Source organism: Hydractinia symbiolongicarpus, chromosome 11, assembly GCF_029227915.1.
Source record: "Hydractinia symbiolongicarpus strain clone_291-10 chromosome 11, HSymV2.1, whole genome shotgun sequence".
NCBI classification, from domain to species: domain Eukaryota; kingdom Metazoa; phylum Cnidaria; class Hydrozoa; order Anthoathecata; family Hydractiniidae; genus Hydractinia; species Hydractinia symbiolongicarpus.
The window spans coordinates 10,904,307-10,925,529 of NC_079885.1; the positions used below are offsets into that span (position 1 = coordinate 10,904,307).

The 21,223-nt window shown below is 33.3% G+C and overlaps 1 protein-coding gene across 1 annotated transcript; it reads right to left on the minus strand.

Annotated features, from left to right (window-relative positions):
- Positions 1 to 884: 884 nt before the first annotated feature.
- Positions 885 to 3,292, minus strand: LOC130614071 (uncharacterized). The gene is made up of 3 exons (XM_057435468.1): positions 3,215 to 3,292; positions 2,036 to 2,096; positions 885 to 1,365 (listed from the first exon to the last, which is right to left on the minus strand). The coding sequence occupies exons 2-3, from the start codon at positions 2,082 to 2,084 to the stop codon at positions 950 to 952; spliced, it is 465 nt and encodes a 154-aa protein (XP_057291451.1). The 5' UTR covers positions 2,085 to 2,096; positions 3,215 to 3,292; the 3' UTR covers positions 885 to 949.
- Between the last annotated feature and the right edge of the window lie 17,931 nt (positions 3,293 to 21,223).

Below are 21,223 nucleotides of genomic sequence, written 5' to 3' on the forward strand. Positions count from 1 at the left end.
TGAAATTCTAGGTTTTCGACAATATATAGACGCGTTTCTTTTATGTAAACTGTAGTAAGCTACTTAAAGCTTGATAATTTTTATCTGTTTTAAATTTTAGTTTTTAGATAAGTAGTTATTGATGATATACATTATGTATTTTTCTGATTAATAAGTCCAGGATTACGCCATTGAGAACATCGCTACTCTGTTCAACCACGCCCGCCGCCCATAAAACTAGATGAAACTGTGAGAAAAACACAATCAGAGAGCATAGCTATGATATAGTCTCATCTTTGAAGATTTTCATACAGTCAAAGTCAGGGTGAACAGTCTTGCTCTTGCAAATTTCTGGCTGCTTCAAATAACGCAGTAGCAAATTTATCGTAATTTTCAGTTTGACAGCTAACTAAGTAACTTCGCAAAAAAAACTTTGCTTACTTACAGTATAGCTACACAAAGATAATTTTTGCTTATATTCATTATTTTAGTTCTTTTTTCCCTCCACACATATTTAGCGATCGAACTAGACCAGCAACAACTTTTTATGAATGATAACAATTATATTGCAAATTACAGTAAAAAAAAAACATTCAGATAAAAAAAGAGCTTATTGTTTTAGAAAAAGTATATTTTTCTAAGACAATAAGCAAACACCATAGCAGTATTCTGTAGGAATTTTTTCGATGTTCGATGTCAGAGCCGGAAATAGGCATGCGAAAATAATTAATCGTGAACAAAACAATTTCGTTGTGAATTCCATGCTTGAATTCATAGTCAAATTCTCGTATTTATTTTTATTCGCCAAAAATTAATTCCGCAAAATTTGTTTCCTTAACGTACGCAAAAATCAACCAAAGAGACTGGATAGACTATTAAAACAAAAGAAAAAAACACAGATCGGCTTCTTCAAGCTCATTATTTATCATTCTTTGAACAACAAAAGAGTAAAATTTTCTCCAACAATTATTTACAACATTTTGTGTAGCAGGAGCATCAAAAGCGTTGCCATAGTTAACAGAAACACAGAAGCTGATTGGCCAGGTGTTGAATTGAGGTTGTCAGTTTTCCAGTCAGGAAAATCTGTGTTGCATTTATCGGAAGAACAACACTGGCTGCATGATAGCTCACTAGGTTCTAAGTTGGGCGAGATTATCGTTGGATAACATTTTCCCCAAATGCTATTCTTAAGGTTGCAAATATTTCCATCAGGATAACAACCTCTGCGAACGAGACCTGCACTTTTAGTAAACGGTACGGACAAATTGGTTCTTTTATACGTTACCATGGTAATGCACACTTCTCCGTTGTTGCATTTGCTTGTTTTATCGAGAGGTGTTTTACATGGAGTACCCGCACCGCAATCATAACATTCCAATGCTAATGCTAAAATAAAAAAAATTCTTTTTTTATTCTGTATCAAATAAAATGGAGGAGTTAAAAAGGTAGTTAAAAAATCTTTTAAGAAAAAATCTCTGCTATACGAACTGGCAAGAGCATGATTAAGTATAACAGAAAATGACCAATTTAGAATACTATGAATCCTTGTGATTGCTTTGTGCATAAATTACATGCGGTGAGTAAAAACTATTGACTAAAAATCACAATTTTAAATACCTTGTGATGAGAACTTACCAAATGGTACAATATTTTAGAGAATTATAATAGGAATTATCAACCTCGTCCTCAAGGTTTTGTGGCCCCTAAGCCGTTATTACGGAGTTGACCAAAATGCCCTGCGAACGAGGATGAGGAATTATAAATAAAAAAGTGACTTGATGGTGGAACCTCCCATTCCTCCTTCAGACTAGACTAGACTAGAGATAATTGTCTTATTTAAAAAACTTCCTACCATGTGTAGAAAATCCTGTACACATATAAACTCGTGACGCATTACATACAGTCTGTTGTTATAAAAAGGCTATTAAAATTCACAATCCGACAGAACTAGAATTAGCTGCTTCTTTTGTGTTGCTGACGTAAAAAATGTTTCGGGCCGAAATTACGATCGTAAAAATTGTAGTTAAACAACAACAAGAGCAACAAAAGGGCTTACCATTTTGTGTGAAAATTCCAATTATTATAACACTAACCCAGAAATTCATTGTTATTGCTGACTAAGAAATGAAAAATAATAATTATCAAAATCTTGCTCTTTTCCTTTGGCCTGTTTATGATTCTTCTGTTATTACAATCAACTTTTTCCATTTTTTTGTTTTCTTTCCAAAGTGGTGGGTGTTTTTTAAAAAAATATATATTCTGGCAGCACTTGCCTGAAATAACTTGTTAAAAAACATTGAGAACATTTTTTGAATAACGAAACTGTTGTCAGATAAAAAAGTTTTTCCTCGCAAAAATGTCGTCAGAAAAAAAAGAATTAAAGAGAACTGTCTTTTATCTATTGACGGCCTTATGAAGTTATACCGATGTCAAATTCGTAACAAAGCAGGGATGTTTAATCTGATACATGAGTTTCCAATTACAGATTTGTTTTGATGCCATGTAAAAATGCACCAAAATTTCAAGTACACATTATACTGGTGTGGTATAGTTTTAAGGTATTATCAGCTCCTATCCAGCTGATGTTCTTACATTTGCAAGGGTAGAGTTGATATTTATAATATTGATGTCATTAAAGCATGATATATAAATACAATTAGATCTAGTACAGCTTTTTATAACACTTAATATATTTGTTAAACAGCCAATGATATTTAAAAAACGGACCTAAAAATGGCGATGACGTAAAGGAGTGGTCGGAGAGGTCTCCTTACTGCGGGGAGGGGGTGGTTATATGAGGTGAGCTGGCCTACTTGCCTAACTGGCTTTTAGCTTGTGTTTATATTTATAAAAAAATTAATACATTAACCAATGAGGGAAAGAAAGAAATTGATAACGCGAGTACAAAATCTCGTGGCGGGTTGGCTTGGTTCAATGTGTTGACATAGGAAAAAAATTCAATCCACCTTGCCGGAATCTCGGAAAATATAACCAAGATTTCGGCTGCTCATATAAACACGTTTTATTTTTAGTAAAGTTTTATTAAGGTATCTGAAACCTCGGCCAGTCGATCCAGCCCGGGTTAGCTCGCCCCATATAAATACTTAATGATGATAATAAAGTGAAAACTCTGAATTATCAATTGCATATAAAAATTCAACAAAAATAATTAAGAACCAAAATAATCCTTCTCTTCGTCAACACAAGCTGCTTAATTTGACGTGCATATACTTACAGTTTCTCTTTATAACTTTGTAAAATATCCAAGAATGTTCGGAATGCTCCGTAGAGTTATCAGCTGGGTCTACCAACAACAAAGAAACACAGACACTACTGTATTGAAATAGTTTCCAAGCTGAACAAACGTAATATTTGCAATGAAAATTCTGTGTGAATGCGAGTTGCTCAGTTACATCACAAATACATTTGGATAAAACTTGATCAAGCAAAAGTGACGTCATTTCTTCAGCTGACACAACGACATAGAAGAAACTTTTTAATATGACAATATAAATAACTTAGGCCAAAGTCTTTCAGTAATATTCCTTTTGTTTAAACTCTACATTAGTATTTGAGGCCAGCGTGGGGAATATTATTGATTTTACCAGTCTCGTACCCAGCACTTTTTCTTCTCCATCTGCATAAAAAAATTTTGTTTAGAAAAAAATCCCGGGGTCGGATTTATACAAATAAATGTAGGCATTTTTGTTATGCCTGTAGGGTTAACCAAAAAAAAAGACAAGTTTCGCTCACACTCTTGATGCTTGTAACGACGTGTTCAAACTACAATATATAAGAAAAATGTATCTAGTGAATATTCAAAAAAATGACTAAGGAAATATAACAAATATTATAAACTATATAATGCTTACCAGCTTGCCAAGTGTGATAGCTTTGAAAAATAAACTTGATTAGAATTTAAATAGACTTGCTGAAAAAAAATTGAATTTGTGAAAGATTATTTAAACTTTTCTTGACATTGAAAAAGATGTGATCACCTCAGTGACTTCAAGTGAACAAGTGAACTGAAAAATCTGCTTTTAAATAAATAAATATAAATTCCCTATAGAGTATACTTTACAATTAAATTTTATAACATTGCACAAATTGACATTTAATTAACACAAGGACACAAACAGGTGATTAAATTTTTACACTAAATACACTTGGGTAACTACACTTGACAACACAATAGTTAAATAAATTACAGAACAAACATGGCAGACAAAACATAAAGACAAATTTTAACATAGAGCTGACTCAACAATGCCTTACCTTAAAATCATTCTTATAACCTTTGTCATTGAAAATCAAATAGAAAATTCTTACAAACTCTAAGATTTTGGATTCTTGGATAGCGCCTGAAAACAATTACATGTCAATCTAATCGAAAACATACTATCGAAGATGTAATTTTTGGCGCAAAAGAGAGGAGTTTTGATTTTTAAATCAAATTTTTCCCTAAAATGGTATGTAGCTTGGCATCAGTTTCAATATAAAAAACTGGAAATCCTGGAGATGAAGTTGAGCATTTAGTAGGCGAAAAATGACATATGTGACCATACTGTTCGAAACGTTTTGTTTTTTATGTCAAATTTTATTGAGAACGGAGTAGCTTTTATTTTGGATAAATTTTGACCAACCCGATAGCTATGTAATATGCGAATTCTTAGGACTCATCAAAAAATTGAAAATGTTCCCAGCACATGGGAGCATGGCGTTTAATGGGTCATTTGCCAGTATTTAAATTGTGAAGTTCGAAAAGTCAGTTAAACTAAACCTCCTTATTTAAAGTAAAAAAAAAAAGTAGCAGAAAAAACATTTGAAGGTTTAAATTTAAATATGATTTGAGAGACTAAGTTTTGTCCAAATAGCTGTCCAAAGTGTATTTTTTGTGTGCTAAATTTAGACAACAAACTCTATGAATACACTTACCAAGATGAAAAGTGTTTGTTTAATATTAAAAAAACCCAGGTGCTGTTAAATATATTTGCTTTCCTTTTAAGAAAAAAAGTATATGCATTTAATCAAACAATAACACTTTACGCAGTAGTTGTCACGAACACGAAGTAGTAATAAGAAAGAAACCGCGTCCCCAGAGCTTTTATGAACTTATATAAAAAAGAAAAAACTAGGGGTAATGGTGGTGACATGTTATTGATGAAGAAGTCATTTAACCGAGAATTTTAACTTCGCCCTGTAATTTGCATCTCTTTAATATTAGCCGTCGTCTGTCTGTCTGTGTGTCCGCGAAAATCGTGTCCCTTAACGGAAACACGAAATTTTTAAAATGCACATCAATACCAAATGCGATATATTTCTATCCACTTTGTTGCAACGGGTTAATTTAAAGGACGGGCGACCCCGTGGATTTTTCCACGGGCTAACGACTAGTCTATATTATAATACACGTATTCGTCTGTCTGACTGTCACGCAAAATGGTAGCTTAGCTGCGCAAGTAGCGTGACGCACATGGTATAAAAAGGACGGGCGAACCCGTGGATTTTTCCACGGGCTAAACGACTAGTACTATAAGTTAAGAGGAGGGCAAGGTGGGGATGGGGTGGACCAACGAATGTAAATTATTTATTCGTTTTATCTAAGATTATTAGTGATATATAGAAAACGTAACCGTATTACATATTCAGAGATAGGATAGAAAAAAAGGTCTATTAACATGCGTACACGCTTGCTTTGATGTTGCTTAAATTTCTCTCTTTAACAAACTCAAACGTGGCTTACTCATTGCTTGTTGATTACCCACTGCGAAAGAGCAAACCAAGTAACGAACAAGTGCCATTTGCCATTTAACATTTTTGGAGTAAATAAGCTGCAGTAGTAAGAGATTCTTCACAAATGACGTCGAATGTAGGAGGGACAGAGGTTCTGTTAAAATTGATACTGGTTGCAGGGGGAGGGAGAGAGGAAGTGGAAATACTGGTGATCTCAATCTTCACAATTTTCATACCAATGATTTTTCCGATGGGAATTCAAAAGGAATTAATTGCGTAAAAGTATTTTGATGGGATTTCAAAAGGGATTGATTGCGTAAAAGTATTTAAAAAAAATATAAATATCGAACAAGAGGAAATTCATCATTATCTTAATTTCTGACAAATTCATGAGATTTGCACTTTTTCTAGAGATGTATGGAGTCAAAGCAATTGGAAGGCAATCGAACGATCTTTTTCTAACTAGCTGTCACGATGATTGTTATTTCTCCACAGTTGTCACTTTTTCCTTATATTTCATATTTTTAAGTTGTATTTTTTATGATCCGATATTTTCCCACACAAACGGAACAAATGTGGTTGGTCGTGTCGCAAAATGACAGTAGCTTTTGATGGCTTGGTGTTTCATCTCTTCAGTTGCCTAAAAGGTTTTAAAAGAAGGGACTTTTTTACACAATATACAATGTGCTAGTTTATTCAAGCATCAAATTATTTGTTTTGATCCTGTTTTCCTCTTTGTATATATAGAGAAAAGAACATATTTAGCAAAAAGTGTTTATTATTGACGTTTATAATGTATTGAAAATACCAAGATATACTCGTCTAGTTTTGGACGAAAAGAGTCGTTGTTGACAACTTGAAACGAGAGTATTCGTGAACGTTTGAAGTAAGGTTGGAATATCAGATTGTAAATGCAGTGAAACGTTGTGTTAAATACATAATGAATGCTTTATATTTCATTTCGAACCAGCATAGCGGTTCGTTGTATTTTTTATTCGCCGTAAGATTTCTCTGACCTTGTTTTTCGTTCGCAATATCTTATTTAGTAGCAAAGACATCAATGCTCTACCTGTGACAAATTCGCCATTGTACAAAACAGAGCGACTGTGGTGTGATGACCACATAAAGTCTCACCACAATATTGACAATTTTTTTTATGAAAATATCGGGAGGATTATCTTGATTGTTGCAGATTTCGATGTAATGTTCACGGTTTATGTTGATAGTATGTTACAAGCTCTATTACTTGTTTCGAAATTAATCCAAATTTGTTTGCTTATTACATTGTCTAAAACATCAACATTTTCATTCCTTTTTTCCTGTCTAGTATCTTCATGATAACACGATGGATGATAATTCAACTCTAAAGCGACAATTTTTTTCTATTCAACAACCGTAGTATAGGCAAATAAACTTGGGTTACTTATTTCTGAAGACTCACTGCTTGTAATCTTTTCGCTGCCGTCTCCTTGGTGCAGCGGCTCATCATCTGTGACAGTACGCTCAGTTTTCTTTTTTTAGACGAAGTTCGTTTTAAAATTTATTCGTAGCGATAAACCTGTTTAAAAGTTATGTAAGGTTCCACTTGCTATATCTTTGTGTATTTAAGCTTGTTGGTTCATTGCTTTCAGATCTTATGTTCTTTCGTCTGCCAAACGACCGTAATGTTTTAGAATGCGTATAATTGCTTTACTTTTGATAACATTAGTATTTTGCGATATTTCGTCTAACAGTGTTTTTCACAAATTTAAAAATGCCGATTTTAAGCGACAGAATTGGCCACCATAACACAGGCAGTAAGTATCTACTAGTCGTTGTCCGTGGAAAAATCCACGGGTTCGCCCTTCCTTTTTATACCGCATCACGTGCGTCTCGCTACTTGCGCAGCTAAGCTACCATTTTGCGTGACAGAAAGACAGACGTATACGGGTATTATAATATAGATACCGCATTGCGTGCGTCTCGCTACCTGCGCAGCTAATCTACCATTTTGCGTGACAGACAGACGGACGGACAGACGTATACGGGTATTATAATATAAAAGTCGTTAGCCCGTGAAAAAATCCACGGGTTCGCCCGTCCCTTAAATTTACCCGTCGCAACAAAGTTGATAAAAATATGTCGCATTTGATATTCGTGTTTCCGTAACAACATTTTCTAACTCAGGGGGCTCCGAGCAGAGACAGACAGACGGAACACGGCTATTATAACAGAGATGTATCTACACTTTTATTTATGGAATGGAGAAAAAAATTATTGCAAAGGAATAGTCAGGCAGAAATAAAAGAAACAGAAAAATGTCAACCACATGGTTTAATCCACTGCCTCTCTGCTTTCTAAGCAGGACAAATTGCACCTGATCATAAACTGGATGTTGGATTTGAATGTCAACATTTCTAAATAAACAACGTAAAAAAGTAAGAATTTCATATTCATATTTTTGATAAAATTGATAAAAAATCTCCCAGTTCCAAGTCGTTTATTAAAGGGAGAGAAAAGCAATCTTGAGATATTAGGTTAATAAAACTACTATTTAATCAAAATCAAGGCTGACAACAAAATCATTCAAAAATGCGTCAAATCAATTGCACCTGTCCCCTTTTTTATCATTTTATCTTCAGTGAGTGAGTTTGCGAAATCACACAACAGAGAAATTAGTAAAGGGCGTTGCGCCTAGATCTCTTTCTTTCTCATTTGTGGTGGTTTTGTTGCCGCGACCTTTCGAGAAACACCGACGTCTGTATTTCCCCACTCCGAACTCTATCGAGATCTTTCAAATTTTTCAATTTATCAATCATGTCTTGTATGTGGCGCTCTTCTCCTCCCACGTCAGCATCTTCACCATATTTGTCACCGTCATCAAATGGTACCTCTTCTACATCATTGACTAGTTATTCTCCCACAGATTTGAGAGACACGTGCCACATAACATTTCAAAAATATGTTTATTGTTCTTGAAAGTTCCAAACACTTCTATTACGGCTCAAGTTAGTAAACAGCCCTCAAATCGTGGAAGTGACTATGGTTTGCAAATTCCTGTACTTTATTGCTTTCATGGACAAGAAAAGTTAATAAATAATCCGAATAGTAAAGATCGAATCTATAAAAAGCGATCTAGATTGTAAAGTGTTGAAGTGTTGGAAATAAACATTTGAAAAACTATTCATTTTTCTCTATTTTTGTTTGCTGATTCCTAATTTTTTTGGACTGACCGCTAATTGAAAAAAGTCATATTCACATTTTATCGTCTGACCAGAGAAAGTGCCAGTGAAAAAAAAAGAGGCGTTCGGCTTTTACAGTGTCCGTCAACTTTGAGAGAATACTGTACTCCATAATTCCTAACCTATCTATAAAAACAAATTGGAGAAGCGAGTCAAACTCAGGGTGACCACTAACAAAATGAGAACAAATGTAAGGATATTAAGGAGAATTAAGGAGACAAATTGACATTTAAGGATATTTTGCTGCAAACGAGAATAAAAAAATAAAGATAATTAAGGAGAAAACAAATTTTAGTTCTCTATCTTTAACGTATGTTCTATGATTATACATATTATACAAATATACATATAAATTATGCCCTGAAAGAGAGAAAATATAGGATTTCAGGTAACAGAGAAATATGTCTTACTTCACTGGTGATGAAAAATCCATGAACACATTTTCATCAGAAAAATTAAGAAATAAGGAGAAATTAAGGAGAATATCTAAAACTTCAATTTTTTTAAGTATATTTAATTACTTTTAAGGAGATTTTCTTTTTCTAAGGTTATATAAGGAATTTAAGGAGGAGTGGTCACCCTGAAACTATCACTTTTTTAATCTAGACAAAATATTAATTTCACAGTATTAAATGTTTTGATTATAATCGAGAACAAGAGAAGAGCTTTTTCAGATTCCTTAAAATTTAAGCATGGCGTAAGCAGATTGTGAGGCTGAATAAAATTAAAACGAATGTTATTATTATTGCATATAATCTAATCAAGCAAAAACTATGTACTAACAGATAAAAAAAATTAAAAAAAAGAATTAAAAAAAAAAAAAAAACGATGTAATTATAAACAAATGTGAAAAGTGTTACCAGCAAATGCGGAAGGAAATTTTATTAGTTACACCGAATTTGAGTCAAAGTTTCAAGTATATACGACCATATCCAGAAATACATCAGGTAAACTGCTATAAATTGATGTCAAAGTTTTACCATCTAAAATTTGTAAACGGTATGACTGCAAACAACTTACAAGTCAACTATTTTAAACTTTTACAACGCATTATAAAATATACCAACTAAAAGTGAAAAACTTATAGATTATATCGACTCGCTTTTATTTAGCTTATAGTTAAAAAAAGGTCGCCCTAAAAAAGTCGACAAAAAATATTAGTCAGTCCCTTTTTTTTCGACTAATGTTTTTGCAGATTTTATTAATGGGTCATACAACATGCTAATTTTAATATTCTAAATTCAACTAGACCTTAAGGTACCCTTATTTTTTAAGGTATTTGAATTTTAATGCACTAAAAATCGACAAAACCAAAGAGCAAAAATTAAAGTTGATAAAAATAGATGATTGATAAAAAAAAAAAAAAAAAAAAAACGTAAAAAAAAAGTTAACCAAAATTTTAAATCGACAAATTTATCATCAATTTAAAATTTTGGTCAACTTGTCTAAAATTTTGTCACTTTCTACCGATTTTATCTTACCAATAAAGTAATTAACTCATCTATGGCCTGTCTTAAATACCAAACAACAACAAATTCAATTTAAATAACAAATCACGAGTGCAAATATTTTACAATAACATAAATGGCGTTAAGAGAGAGATGACTCACAAATTAAAAAGTGTAATTTAGATGTTAACCCGATGTTGGAAATTGCCCCTCCCTCCTTGTCACGTCATAGTCAGAAGATATAATAACTGGGACATACGCTCCTGTAGAGCATGGGAGCTCTTAAAATACTTTCTACACCCTAAAAAAACCCCGATGTCTCACGGTATAACATTTTAACGTCAAAGGATTAATCCCCCCCCCCTCTTTAATGTATAGCAGACACTTTTTGATTATAGCAAAATATCCGTTTCTCTTTGTTTTAAATAATAGAAACCGTCTCAAATCACTTCTGCTTGCCATTAAAATACATTAAATACTAAATACATCAGCACCGTTGTAAAAGTCCCATTTAAAACAAGATATGTCCACACATAAAAAAAGAAAACATCGTCCGTTTACAGGACTCGACATAGCATCACTGCTAAAACTGTTACCAAAAAAACAAAAAACGAAGGCGATTGATCAGGTGTTGAGTTGGATTTGATATTTTTCCAATCTGGAAAATCTGTGTTGCATTTTTCAGTTGAGCAACATGACCTGCAACTTATCTCCGTCACACCAGCACCTGGTTTGCTGGGTAAACATCCAAAAGTGCAAGAATTTGATGTTTCCTTATGACAAGCTCTGGTGTATATGCTTGCACTTGTGTTGAATGGTTTCGACTCATCTATTCTACTATGCACTGCAAAAGTTGAACAAACCATTCCCTTCTCACAATCCACAGTCGCACTTGCACTTACCGGTGTTTTGCAAGAACCATGTTGACAACTATAACATTTCAGTGTAAAAACTAAAAGAAAAATATTATCACATGAGTTTAGATTACCTGTCTGTCAAAGGTAACTTTTAGGCTGTTTCTTTATCAGGTTGACGCATTCTGAACTCATCGATGTTCACAGCGAACTAGGATTTCAAAATCTTAGATACAAACTTCAAAAACGTGCTAATTGTTGCTTATGTCAGCATTATTATTCTCACAGGATTTGACGAAAACCCTGCGTGGATTATTCCGTAATACAGATGTGTCAGAACGTGCGACCACGCTGTTCACCTGTGGACTATTTTTTGTGTGCTAAATTTAGACAACAAACTCTATGGATACACTTACCAAGATGAAAAGTGTTTGATTAATATTAAAAAAAACCCAGGTGCTGTTAAATATATTTGCTTTCCTTTTGAGAAAAAAAGTATATGCATGCATTTGATCAAACAATAACACTTTACGCAGTAGCTGTCACGAACATGAAGTAGTAATAAGAAAGAAACCTCGTCCCCAGACCTTTTATGAACTTATATAAAAAAGAAAAACCTGGGGGTAATGGTGGTGACATGTTATTGATAAGGAAGTCATTTAACCGAAAATTGTAACTTCGCCCTAACAATTTTCCCGCCAAACACTTTTTGATAAGTAAATAATTCAAAACAGACTATAAAAATGTAATTTGCATGCCTATAAGTTAAGAGGAGGGAAAGTAGGGGGGGGGGGGACCAACTAATGTAAATTATTTATTCGTTTTATCTAAGATTATAGTAACCGTATTACATATTTAGAAATAGGATAGAAAAAAGGTCTATTAACATGCGTACACGCTTGCTTTGATGCTGCTTAAGTTTCTCTCTTTAACAAACTCAAACGTGGGTTGCTTGTTGCTTGTTGATCACCTACTGCAAAAGAGTAAACCAAGTAATGAACAAGTGCCATTTGCCATTTAACATTTTTGGAGTAAATAAGCTGCAGTAGTAAGAGATTCTTCACAAATGACGTCGAATGTAGGAGGGACAGAGGTTCTGTTAAAATTGATACTGGTTGCAGGGGGAGGGAGAGAGGGAGTGGAACTACTGGTGATCTCAATCTTCACAATTTTCAGACCAATGATTTTCCTGATGGGACTTCAAAAGGGGTTAATTGCGTAAAAGTATTTTGATGGGATTTTAAAAGGGATTGATTGCGTAAAAGTATTTAAAAAATATAAATATCGAACATGAGGAAATTAATCATTTTCTTAATTTCTGACAAATTCATGAGATTTCTAGAGATGCATGGAGTCAAAGCAATTGAAAGGCAATCGAACGATCTTTTTCTACCTAGCTGTCCACGATGATTGTTATTTCTCCACAGTTGTCACTTTTTCCTTATATTTCATATTTTTAAGTTGTATTTTTTATGATCCGATATCATTATTTTCCCACATAAACGGAACAAATGTGGTTGGTCGTGTCGCAAAATGACAGTAGCTTTTGATGGCTTGGTGTTTCATCTCTTCAGTTGCCTAAAAGGTTTTAAAAGAAGGGACTTTTTTACACAATATACAATGTCCTAGTTTATTCAAGCATCGAATTATTTGTTTTGATCCTGTTTTCCTCTTTGTATAGAGAAAAGAACATATTTAGCAAAAAGTGTTTATTATTGACGTTTATAATGTATTGAAAATACCAAGATATACTCGTCTAGTTTTGGACGAAAAGAGTCGTTGTTGACAACTTGAAACGAGAGTATTCGTGAACGTTTGAAGTAAGGTTGGAATATCAGATTGTAAATGCAGTGAAACGTTGTGGACATGTTGAATACATAATGAATGCTTCATATTTCATTTCGAACCAACATAGCGGTTCGTTGTATTTTTTATTCGCCGTAAGATTTCTCTGACCTTGTTTTTCGTTCGTAATATCTTATTTAGTAGCAAAGACATCAATGCTCTACCTGTGACAAATTTGCCATTGTACAAAACAGAGCGACTGTGGTGTGATGACCACATAAAGTCTCACCAAAATATTGACAATTTTTTTTATGAAAATATCGAAAACATTTTATCTCGATTGTTACAGATTTCCATGTAATGTTCACGGTTTATGTTAATACTATGTTACAAAAAGCTCTATTACTTGTTTCGAAATTAATCCAAATTTGTTTTCTTTTTACATTGCCTAAAACATCAACATTTTCATTCCTTTTTTTCCGTCTAATATCTTCATGATAACACGATGGATGATAATTCAACTCTAAAGCGACAATTTTTTTCTATTCAACAACCGTTATATAGGCAAATAAACTTGGGTTACTATATTTCTGAAGACTCACTGCTTGTAATCTTTTCGCTGCCGTCTCCTTGGTGCAGCGGCTCATCATCTGTCACAGTACGCTCAGTTTTCTTTTTTTAGACGAAGTTCGTTTTAAAATTTATTCGTAGCGATAAATCTGTTTAAATGTTATGTCAGGTTCCACTTGCTATATCTTTGTGTATTTGAGCTTGTTGGTTCATTGCTTTCAGATCTTATCGTTCATTTCGTCTGTTAAACGACCGTAATGTTTTAAAATGCGTATAATTGGATTACTTTTGATAACATTGGTATTTTGCGATATTTCGTCTACCAGTGTTTTTCACAAATTTAAAAATGGCGATTTTAAGCGACAGAATTGGCCACCATAACACGGGCAGTAAGTATCTATTTATCAACAAAAAAAGATTATTGCAAAGGAATAGGCTAAAAAAAAAGGAAAAGAAAATTTTAAAAAGTAAAAAATGTTAACCACAGGGCTTAATCCACTGCCTCTCTGCTTTCTAAGCAGGACAAATTGCACCTGATCATAAACTGGATGTTGGATTTGAATGTCAACATTTCTAAATAAACAAATAATTTCATATTCATATTTTTGATAAAATTGATAAAAATCTCCCAGTTCCAAGTCGTTTTTTAAAGGAAGAGAAAAGCAATCTTGAGATATTAGGTTAATAAAACTATTTAATCAAAACCACGGCTGACAACAAAATCATTCAAAAATGCGTCAAATCAATTGCACCTGTCCCCTTTTTTATCATTTTATCTTCAGTGAGCGAGTTTGCGAAATCACACAACCGAGAAATCAGGAAAGGGCGTTGCGCCTAGATCTCTTTCTTTCTCATTTGTGGTGGTTTTGTTGCCGCGACCTTTCGAGAAACACCAACGTCTGTATTTCCCCACTCCGAACTCTATTGAGATCTTTCAAATTTTTTAATTTATCAATCATGTGTTGTATGTGGCACTCTTCTCCTTCCACGTCAGCATCTTCACCATATTTGTCACCGTCATCAAATGGTACCTCTTCTACATCATTGACTAGTTATTCTCCCACAGATTTGAGAGACACGTGCCACAAAACATTTCAAAAATATGTTTATTGTTCTTGAAAGTTCCAAACACTTCTATTACGGCTCAAGTTAGTGAACAGCCATCAAATCGTGGAAGTGACTATGGTTTGCAAATTCCTGTACTTTATTGCTTTCATGGACAAGAAAAGTTAATAATCCGAATAGTAAAGATCGAATTTATAAAAAGCGATCTAGATTGTTAGAATTTTTTTGGACTGACCGCTAATTGAAAAAAGTCATATTTACTATTTTATCGCCTGGCCAGAGAAAGGGCCAGAGAAAAAAAAGAGGCGTTCGCCTTTTACAGTGTCCGTCAGCTTTGAGAGAATACTGTACTCCATAATTCCTAACCTATCTATAAAAACAAATTGGAGAAGCGAGTCAAACTCAGGGTGACCACTAACAAAATGAGAACAAATGTAAGGATATTAAGGAGAATTAAGGAGACAAATTGACATTTTTAAGGATATTTTGCTACAAACGAAAATAAAAAAATAAAAAAATAAGGATAATTAAGGAGAAAACCAATTTTCATACTATGTTCTATGATAAGAAAATTATACATATTATACAACTTATAAATTATGCCCTGAGAGATAGAAAATATAGGATTTCAGGTAACAGAGAAATTTGTCTTACTTTACTGGTGATGAACAATCCATGAACACATACATTTTTATCAGAAAAATTAAAAAATAAGGAGAAATTAAAGAGAATAGCTAAAACTTCAATTTTTAAGTATATTTAAGTACTTTTAAGGAGATTTTCTTCTTCTAAGGTTATTTAAGGAATTGAAGGAGGAGTGGTCACCCTGAACCTATCACTTTTTTAATCTAGACAAAATATTAATTTTACAGTATTAAATGTTTTGATTATAATCGAGAACAAGAGAAGAGCTTTTTCAGATTCCTTATAATTTAAGCATGGCGTAAGCAGATTGTGAGGCTGAATAAAATTAAAAGGAATGTTATTATTATTGCATATAATCTAATCAAGCAAAACCTATGTACTAACAGATAAAAAAATTAAAAAAAAAGAATTAAAAAAAAAGGATATAATTATAATCAAATGTGAAAGTGTTACCAGCAAATGTGGAAGGAAATTTTATTAATTACACCGAATTTGAGTCAAAGTTTCAAGTATATACGACCATAATATCCAGAAATACATCAGGTAAACTGCTATAGATTGATGTCAAAGTTTTACCATCTAAAATTTGTAAACGGTATGACTGCATACAACCTACAAGTCAACTATTTTAAACTTTTAAAACGCATTATAAAATATACCAACTAAAAGTGAAAAACTTATAGATTATATCGACTCGCTTTTATTTAGCTTATAGTTAAAAAAAGGTCGCCCTAAAAAAGTCGACAAAATTTTTAGTGCGTAAAAATATTAGTCAGTCCCTTTTTTTCGACTAATGTTTTTGCAGATTTTATTAATGGGTCATACAACATGCTAATTTTAATATTCTAAATTCAACTAGACCTTAAGGTACCCTTATTTTTTAAGGTATTTGAATTTTAATGCACTAAAAATCGACAAAACCAAAGAGCAAAAATTAAAGTTGATAAAAATAGATGATTGATAAAAAAAAAAAAAAAAAAAAAAAAAAAAACGTAAAAAAAAAGTTAACCAAAATTTTAAATCGACGAATTTATCATCAATTTAAAATTTTGGTCAGCTTGTCTAAAATTTTGTCCTGTCTTAAATACCAAACAACAACAAATTCAATTTAAATAAAAAATCACGAGTGCAAATATTTTACAACAACATAAATGGCGTTAAGAGAGAGATAACTCACAAATTAAAAAGTGTAATCTAGATGTTAACCCGATGTTGGAAATTGCCCCTCCCTCCTTGTCACGTCATAGTCAGAAGATATAATAACTGGGACATACGCTCCTGTAGAGCATGGGAGCTCTTAAAATACTTTCTACACCCTAAAAAAACCCCGATGTCTCACGGTATAACATTTTAACGTCAAAGGATTAATCCCCCCCCCCCTCTTTAATGTATAGCAGACACTTTTTGATTATAGCAAAATATCCGTTTCTCTTTGTTTTAAATAATAGAAACCGTCTCAAATCACTTCTGCTTGCCATTAAAATACATTAAATACTAAATACATCAGCACCGTTGTAAAAGTCCCATTTAAAACAAGATATGTCCACACATAAAAAAAGAAAACATCGTCCGTTTACAGGACTCGACATAGCATCACTGCTAAAACTGTTACCAAAAAAACAAAAAACGAAGGCGATTGATCAGGTGTTGAGTTGGATTTGATATTTTCCCAATCTGGAAAATCTGTGTTGCATTTTTCAGTTGAGCAACATGACCTGCAACTTATCTCCGTCACACCAGCACCTGGTTTGCTGGGTAAACATCCAAAAGTGCAAGAATTTGATGTTTCCTTATGACAAGCTCTGGTGTATATGCTTGCACTTGTGTTGAATGGTTTCGACTCATCTATTCTACTATGCACTGCAAAAGTTGAACAAACCATTCCCTTCTCACAATCCACAGTCGCACTTGCACTTACCGGTGTTTTGCAAGAACCATGTTGACAACTATAACATTTCAGTGTAAAAACTAAAAGAAAAATATTATCACATGAGTTTAGATTACCTGTCTGTCAAAGGTAACTTTTAGGCTGTTTCTTTATCAGGTTGACGCATTCTGAACTCATCGATGTTCACAGCGAACTAGGATTTCAAAATCTTAGATACAAACTTCAAAAACGTGCTAATTGTTGCTTATGTCAGCATTATTATTCTCACAGGATTTGACGAAAACCCTGCGTGGATTATTCCGTAATACAGATGTGTCAGAACGTGCGACCACGCTGTTCACCTGTGGACTATTTTTTGTGTGCTAAATTTAGACAACAAACTCTATGGATACACTTACCAAGATGAAAAGTGTTTGATTAATATTAAAAAAAACCCAGGTGCTGTTAAATATATTTGCTTTCCTTTTGAGAAAAAAAGTATATGCATGCATTTGATCAAACAATAACACTTTACGCAGTAGCTGTCACGAACATGAAGTAGTAATAAGAAAGAAACCTCGTACCCAGACCTTTTATGAACTTATATAAAAAAGAAAAACCTGGGGGTAATGGTGGTGACATGTTATTGATAAGGAAGTCATTTAACCGAAAATTGTAACTTCGCCCTAACAATTTTCCCGCCAAACACTTTTTGATAAGTAAATAATTCAAAACAGACTATAAAAATGTAATTTGCATGCCTATAAGTTAAGAGGAGGGAAAGTAGGGGGGGGGGGGGACCAACTAATGTAAATTATTTATTCGTTTTATCTAAGATTATAGTAACCGTATTACATATTTAGAAATAGGATAGAAAAAAGGTCTATTAACATGCGTACACGCTTGCTTTGATGCTGCTTAAGTTTCTCTCTTTAACAAACTCAAACGTGGGTTGCTTGTTGCTTGTTGATCACCTACTGCAAAAGAGTAAACCAAGTAATGAACAAGTGCCATTTGCCATTTAACATTTTTGGAGTAAATAAGCTGCAGTAGTAAGAGATTCTTCACAAATGACGTCGAATGTAGGAGGGACAGAGGTTCTGTTAAAATTGATACTGGTTGCAGGGGGAGGGAGAGAGGGAGTGGAACTACTGGTGATCTCAATCTTCACAATTTTCAGACCAATGATTTTCCTGATGGGACTTCAAAAGGGGTTAATTGCGTAAAAGTATTTTGATGGGATTTTAAAAGGGATTGATTGCGTAAAAGTATTTAAAAAATATAAATATCGAACATGAGGAAATTAATCATTTTCTTAATTTCTGACAAATTCATGAGATTTCTAGAGATGCATGGAGTCAAAGCAATTGAAAGGCAATCGAACGATCTTTTTCTACCTAGCTGTCCACGATGATTGTTATTTCTCCACAGTTGTCACTTTTTCCTTATATTTCATATTTTTAAGTTGTATTTTTTATGATCCGATATCATTATTTTCCCACATAAACGGAACAAATGTGGTTGGTCGTGTCGCAAAATGACAGTAGCTTTTGATGGCTTGGTGTTTCATCTCTTCAGTTGCCTAAAAGGTTTTAAAAGAAGGGACTTTTTTACACAATATACAATGTCCTAGTTTATTCAAGCATCGAATTATTTGTTTTGATCCTGTTTTCCTCTTTGTATAGAGAAAAGAACATATTTAGCAAAAAGTGTTTATTATTGACGTTTATAATGTATTGAAAATACCAAGATATACTCGTCTAGTTTTGGACGAAAAGAGTCGTTGTTGACAACTTGAAACGAGAGTATTCGTGAACGTTTGAAGTAAGGTTGGAATATCAGATTGTAAATGCAGTGAAACGTTGTGGACATGTTAAATACATAATGAATGCTTCATATTTCATTTCGAACCAACATAGCGGTTCGTTGTATTTTTTATTCGCCGTAAGATTTCTCTGACCTTGTTTTTCGTTCGTAATATCTTATTTAGTAGCAAAGACATCAATGCTCTACCTGTGACAAATTTGCCATTGTACAAAACAGAGCGACTGTGGTGTGATGACCACATAAAGTCTCACCAAAATATTGACAATTTTTTTTATGAAAATATCGAAAACATTTTATCTCGATTGTTACAGATTTCCATGTAATGTTCACGGTTTATGTTAATACTATGTTACAAAAAGCTCTATTACTTGTTTCGAAATTAATCCAAATTTGTTTTCTTTTTACATTGCCTAAAACATCAACATTTTCATTCCTTTTTTTCCGTCTAATATCTTCATGATAACACGATGGATGATAATTCAACTCTAAAGCGACAATTTTTTTCTATTCAACAACCGTTATATAGGCAAATAAACTTGGGTTACTATATTTCTGAAGACTCACTGCTTGTAATCTTTTCGCTGCCGTCTCCTTGGTGCAGCGGCTCATCATCTGTCACAGTACGCTCAGTTTTCTTTTTTTAGACGAAGTTCGTTTTAAAATTTATTCGTAGCGATAAATCTGTTTAAATGTTATGTCAGGTTCCACTTGCTATATCTTTGTGTATTTGAGCTTGTTGGTTCATTGCTTTCAGATCTTATCGTTCATTTCGTCTGTTAAACGACCGTAATGTTTTAAAATGCGTATAATTGGATTACTTTTGATAACATTGGTATTTTGCGATATTTCGTCTACCAGTGTTTTTCACAAATTTAAAAATGGCGATTTTAAGCGACAGAATTGGCCACCATAACACGGGCAGTAAGTATCTATTTATCAACAAAAAAAGATTATTGCAAAGGAATAGGCTAAAAAAAAAGGAAAAGAAAATTTTAAAAAGTAAAAAATGTTAACCACAGGGCTTAATCCACTGCCTCTCTGCTTTCTAAGCAGGACAAATTGCACCTGATCATAAACTGGATGTTGGATTTGAATGTCAACATTTCTAAATAAACAAATAATTTCATATTCATATTTTTGATAAAATTGATAAAAATCTCCCAGTTCCAAGTCGTTTTTTAAAGGAAGAGAAAAGCAATCTTGAGATATTAGGTTAATAAAACTATTTAATCAAAACCACGGCTGACAACAAAATCATTCAAAAATGCGTCAAATCAATTGCACCTGTCCCCTTTTTTATCATTTTATCTTCAGTGAGCGAGTTTGCGAAATCACACAACCGAGAAATCAGGAAAGGGCGTTGCGCCTAGATCTCTTTCTTTCTCATTTGTGGTGGTTTTGTTGCCGCGACCTTTCGAGAAACACCAACGTCTGTATTTCCCCACTCCGAACTCTATTGAGATCTTTCAAATTTTTTAATTTATCAATCATGTGTTGTATGTGGCACTCTTCTCCTTCCACGTCAGCATCTTCACCATATTTGTCACCGTCATCAAATGGTACCTCTTCTACATCATTGACTAGTTATTCTCCCACAGATTTGAGAGACACGTGCCACAAAACATTTCAAAAATATGTTTATTGTTCTTGAAAGTTCCAAACACTTCTATTACGGCTCAAGTTAGTGAACAGCCATCAAATCGTGGAAGTGACTATGGTTTGCAAATTCCTGTACTTTATTGCTTTAATGGACAAGAAAAGTTAATAATCCGAATAGTAAAGATCGAATTTATAAAAAGCGATCTAGATTGTTAGAATTTTTTTGGACTGACCGCTAATTGAAAAAAGTCATATTTACTATTTTATCGCCTGGCCAGAGAAAGGGCCAGAGAAAAAAAAGAGGCGTTCGCCTTTTACAGTGTCCGTCAGCTTTGAGAGAATACTGTACTCCATAATTCCTAACCTATCTATAAAAACAAATTGGAGAAGCGAGTCAAACTCAGGGTGACCACTAACAAAATGAGAACAAATGTAAGGATATTAAGGAGAATTAAGGAGACAAATTGACATTTTTAAGGATATTTTGCTACAAACGAAAATAACAAAATAAAAAAATAAGGATAATTAAGGAGAAAACCAATTTTCATACTATGTTCTATGATAAGAAAATTATACATATTATACAACTTATAAATTATGCCCTGAGAGATAGAAAATATAGGATTTCAG

Bases quoted from the DNA above. Each gene is read 5' to 3' on its own strand.
- LOC130614071 (XM_057435468.1), bottom strand. From the start codon at position 2,084: ATGAATTTCTGGGTTAGTGTTATAATAATTGGAATTTTCACACAAAAT. The intron at 1,366-2,035 runs GTAAGCCCTTTT...TTTTTATTTTAG, and splicing joins TGGAATTTTCACACAAAATG to CATTAGCATTGGAATGTTAT.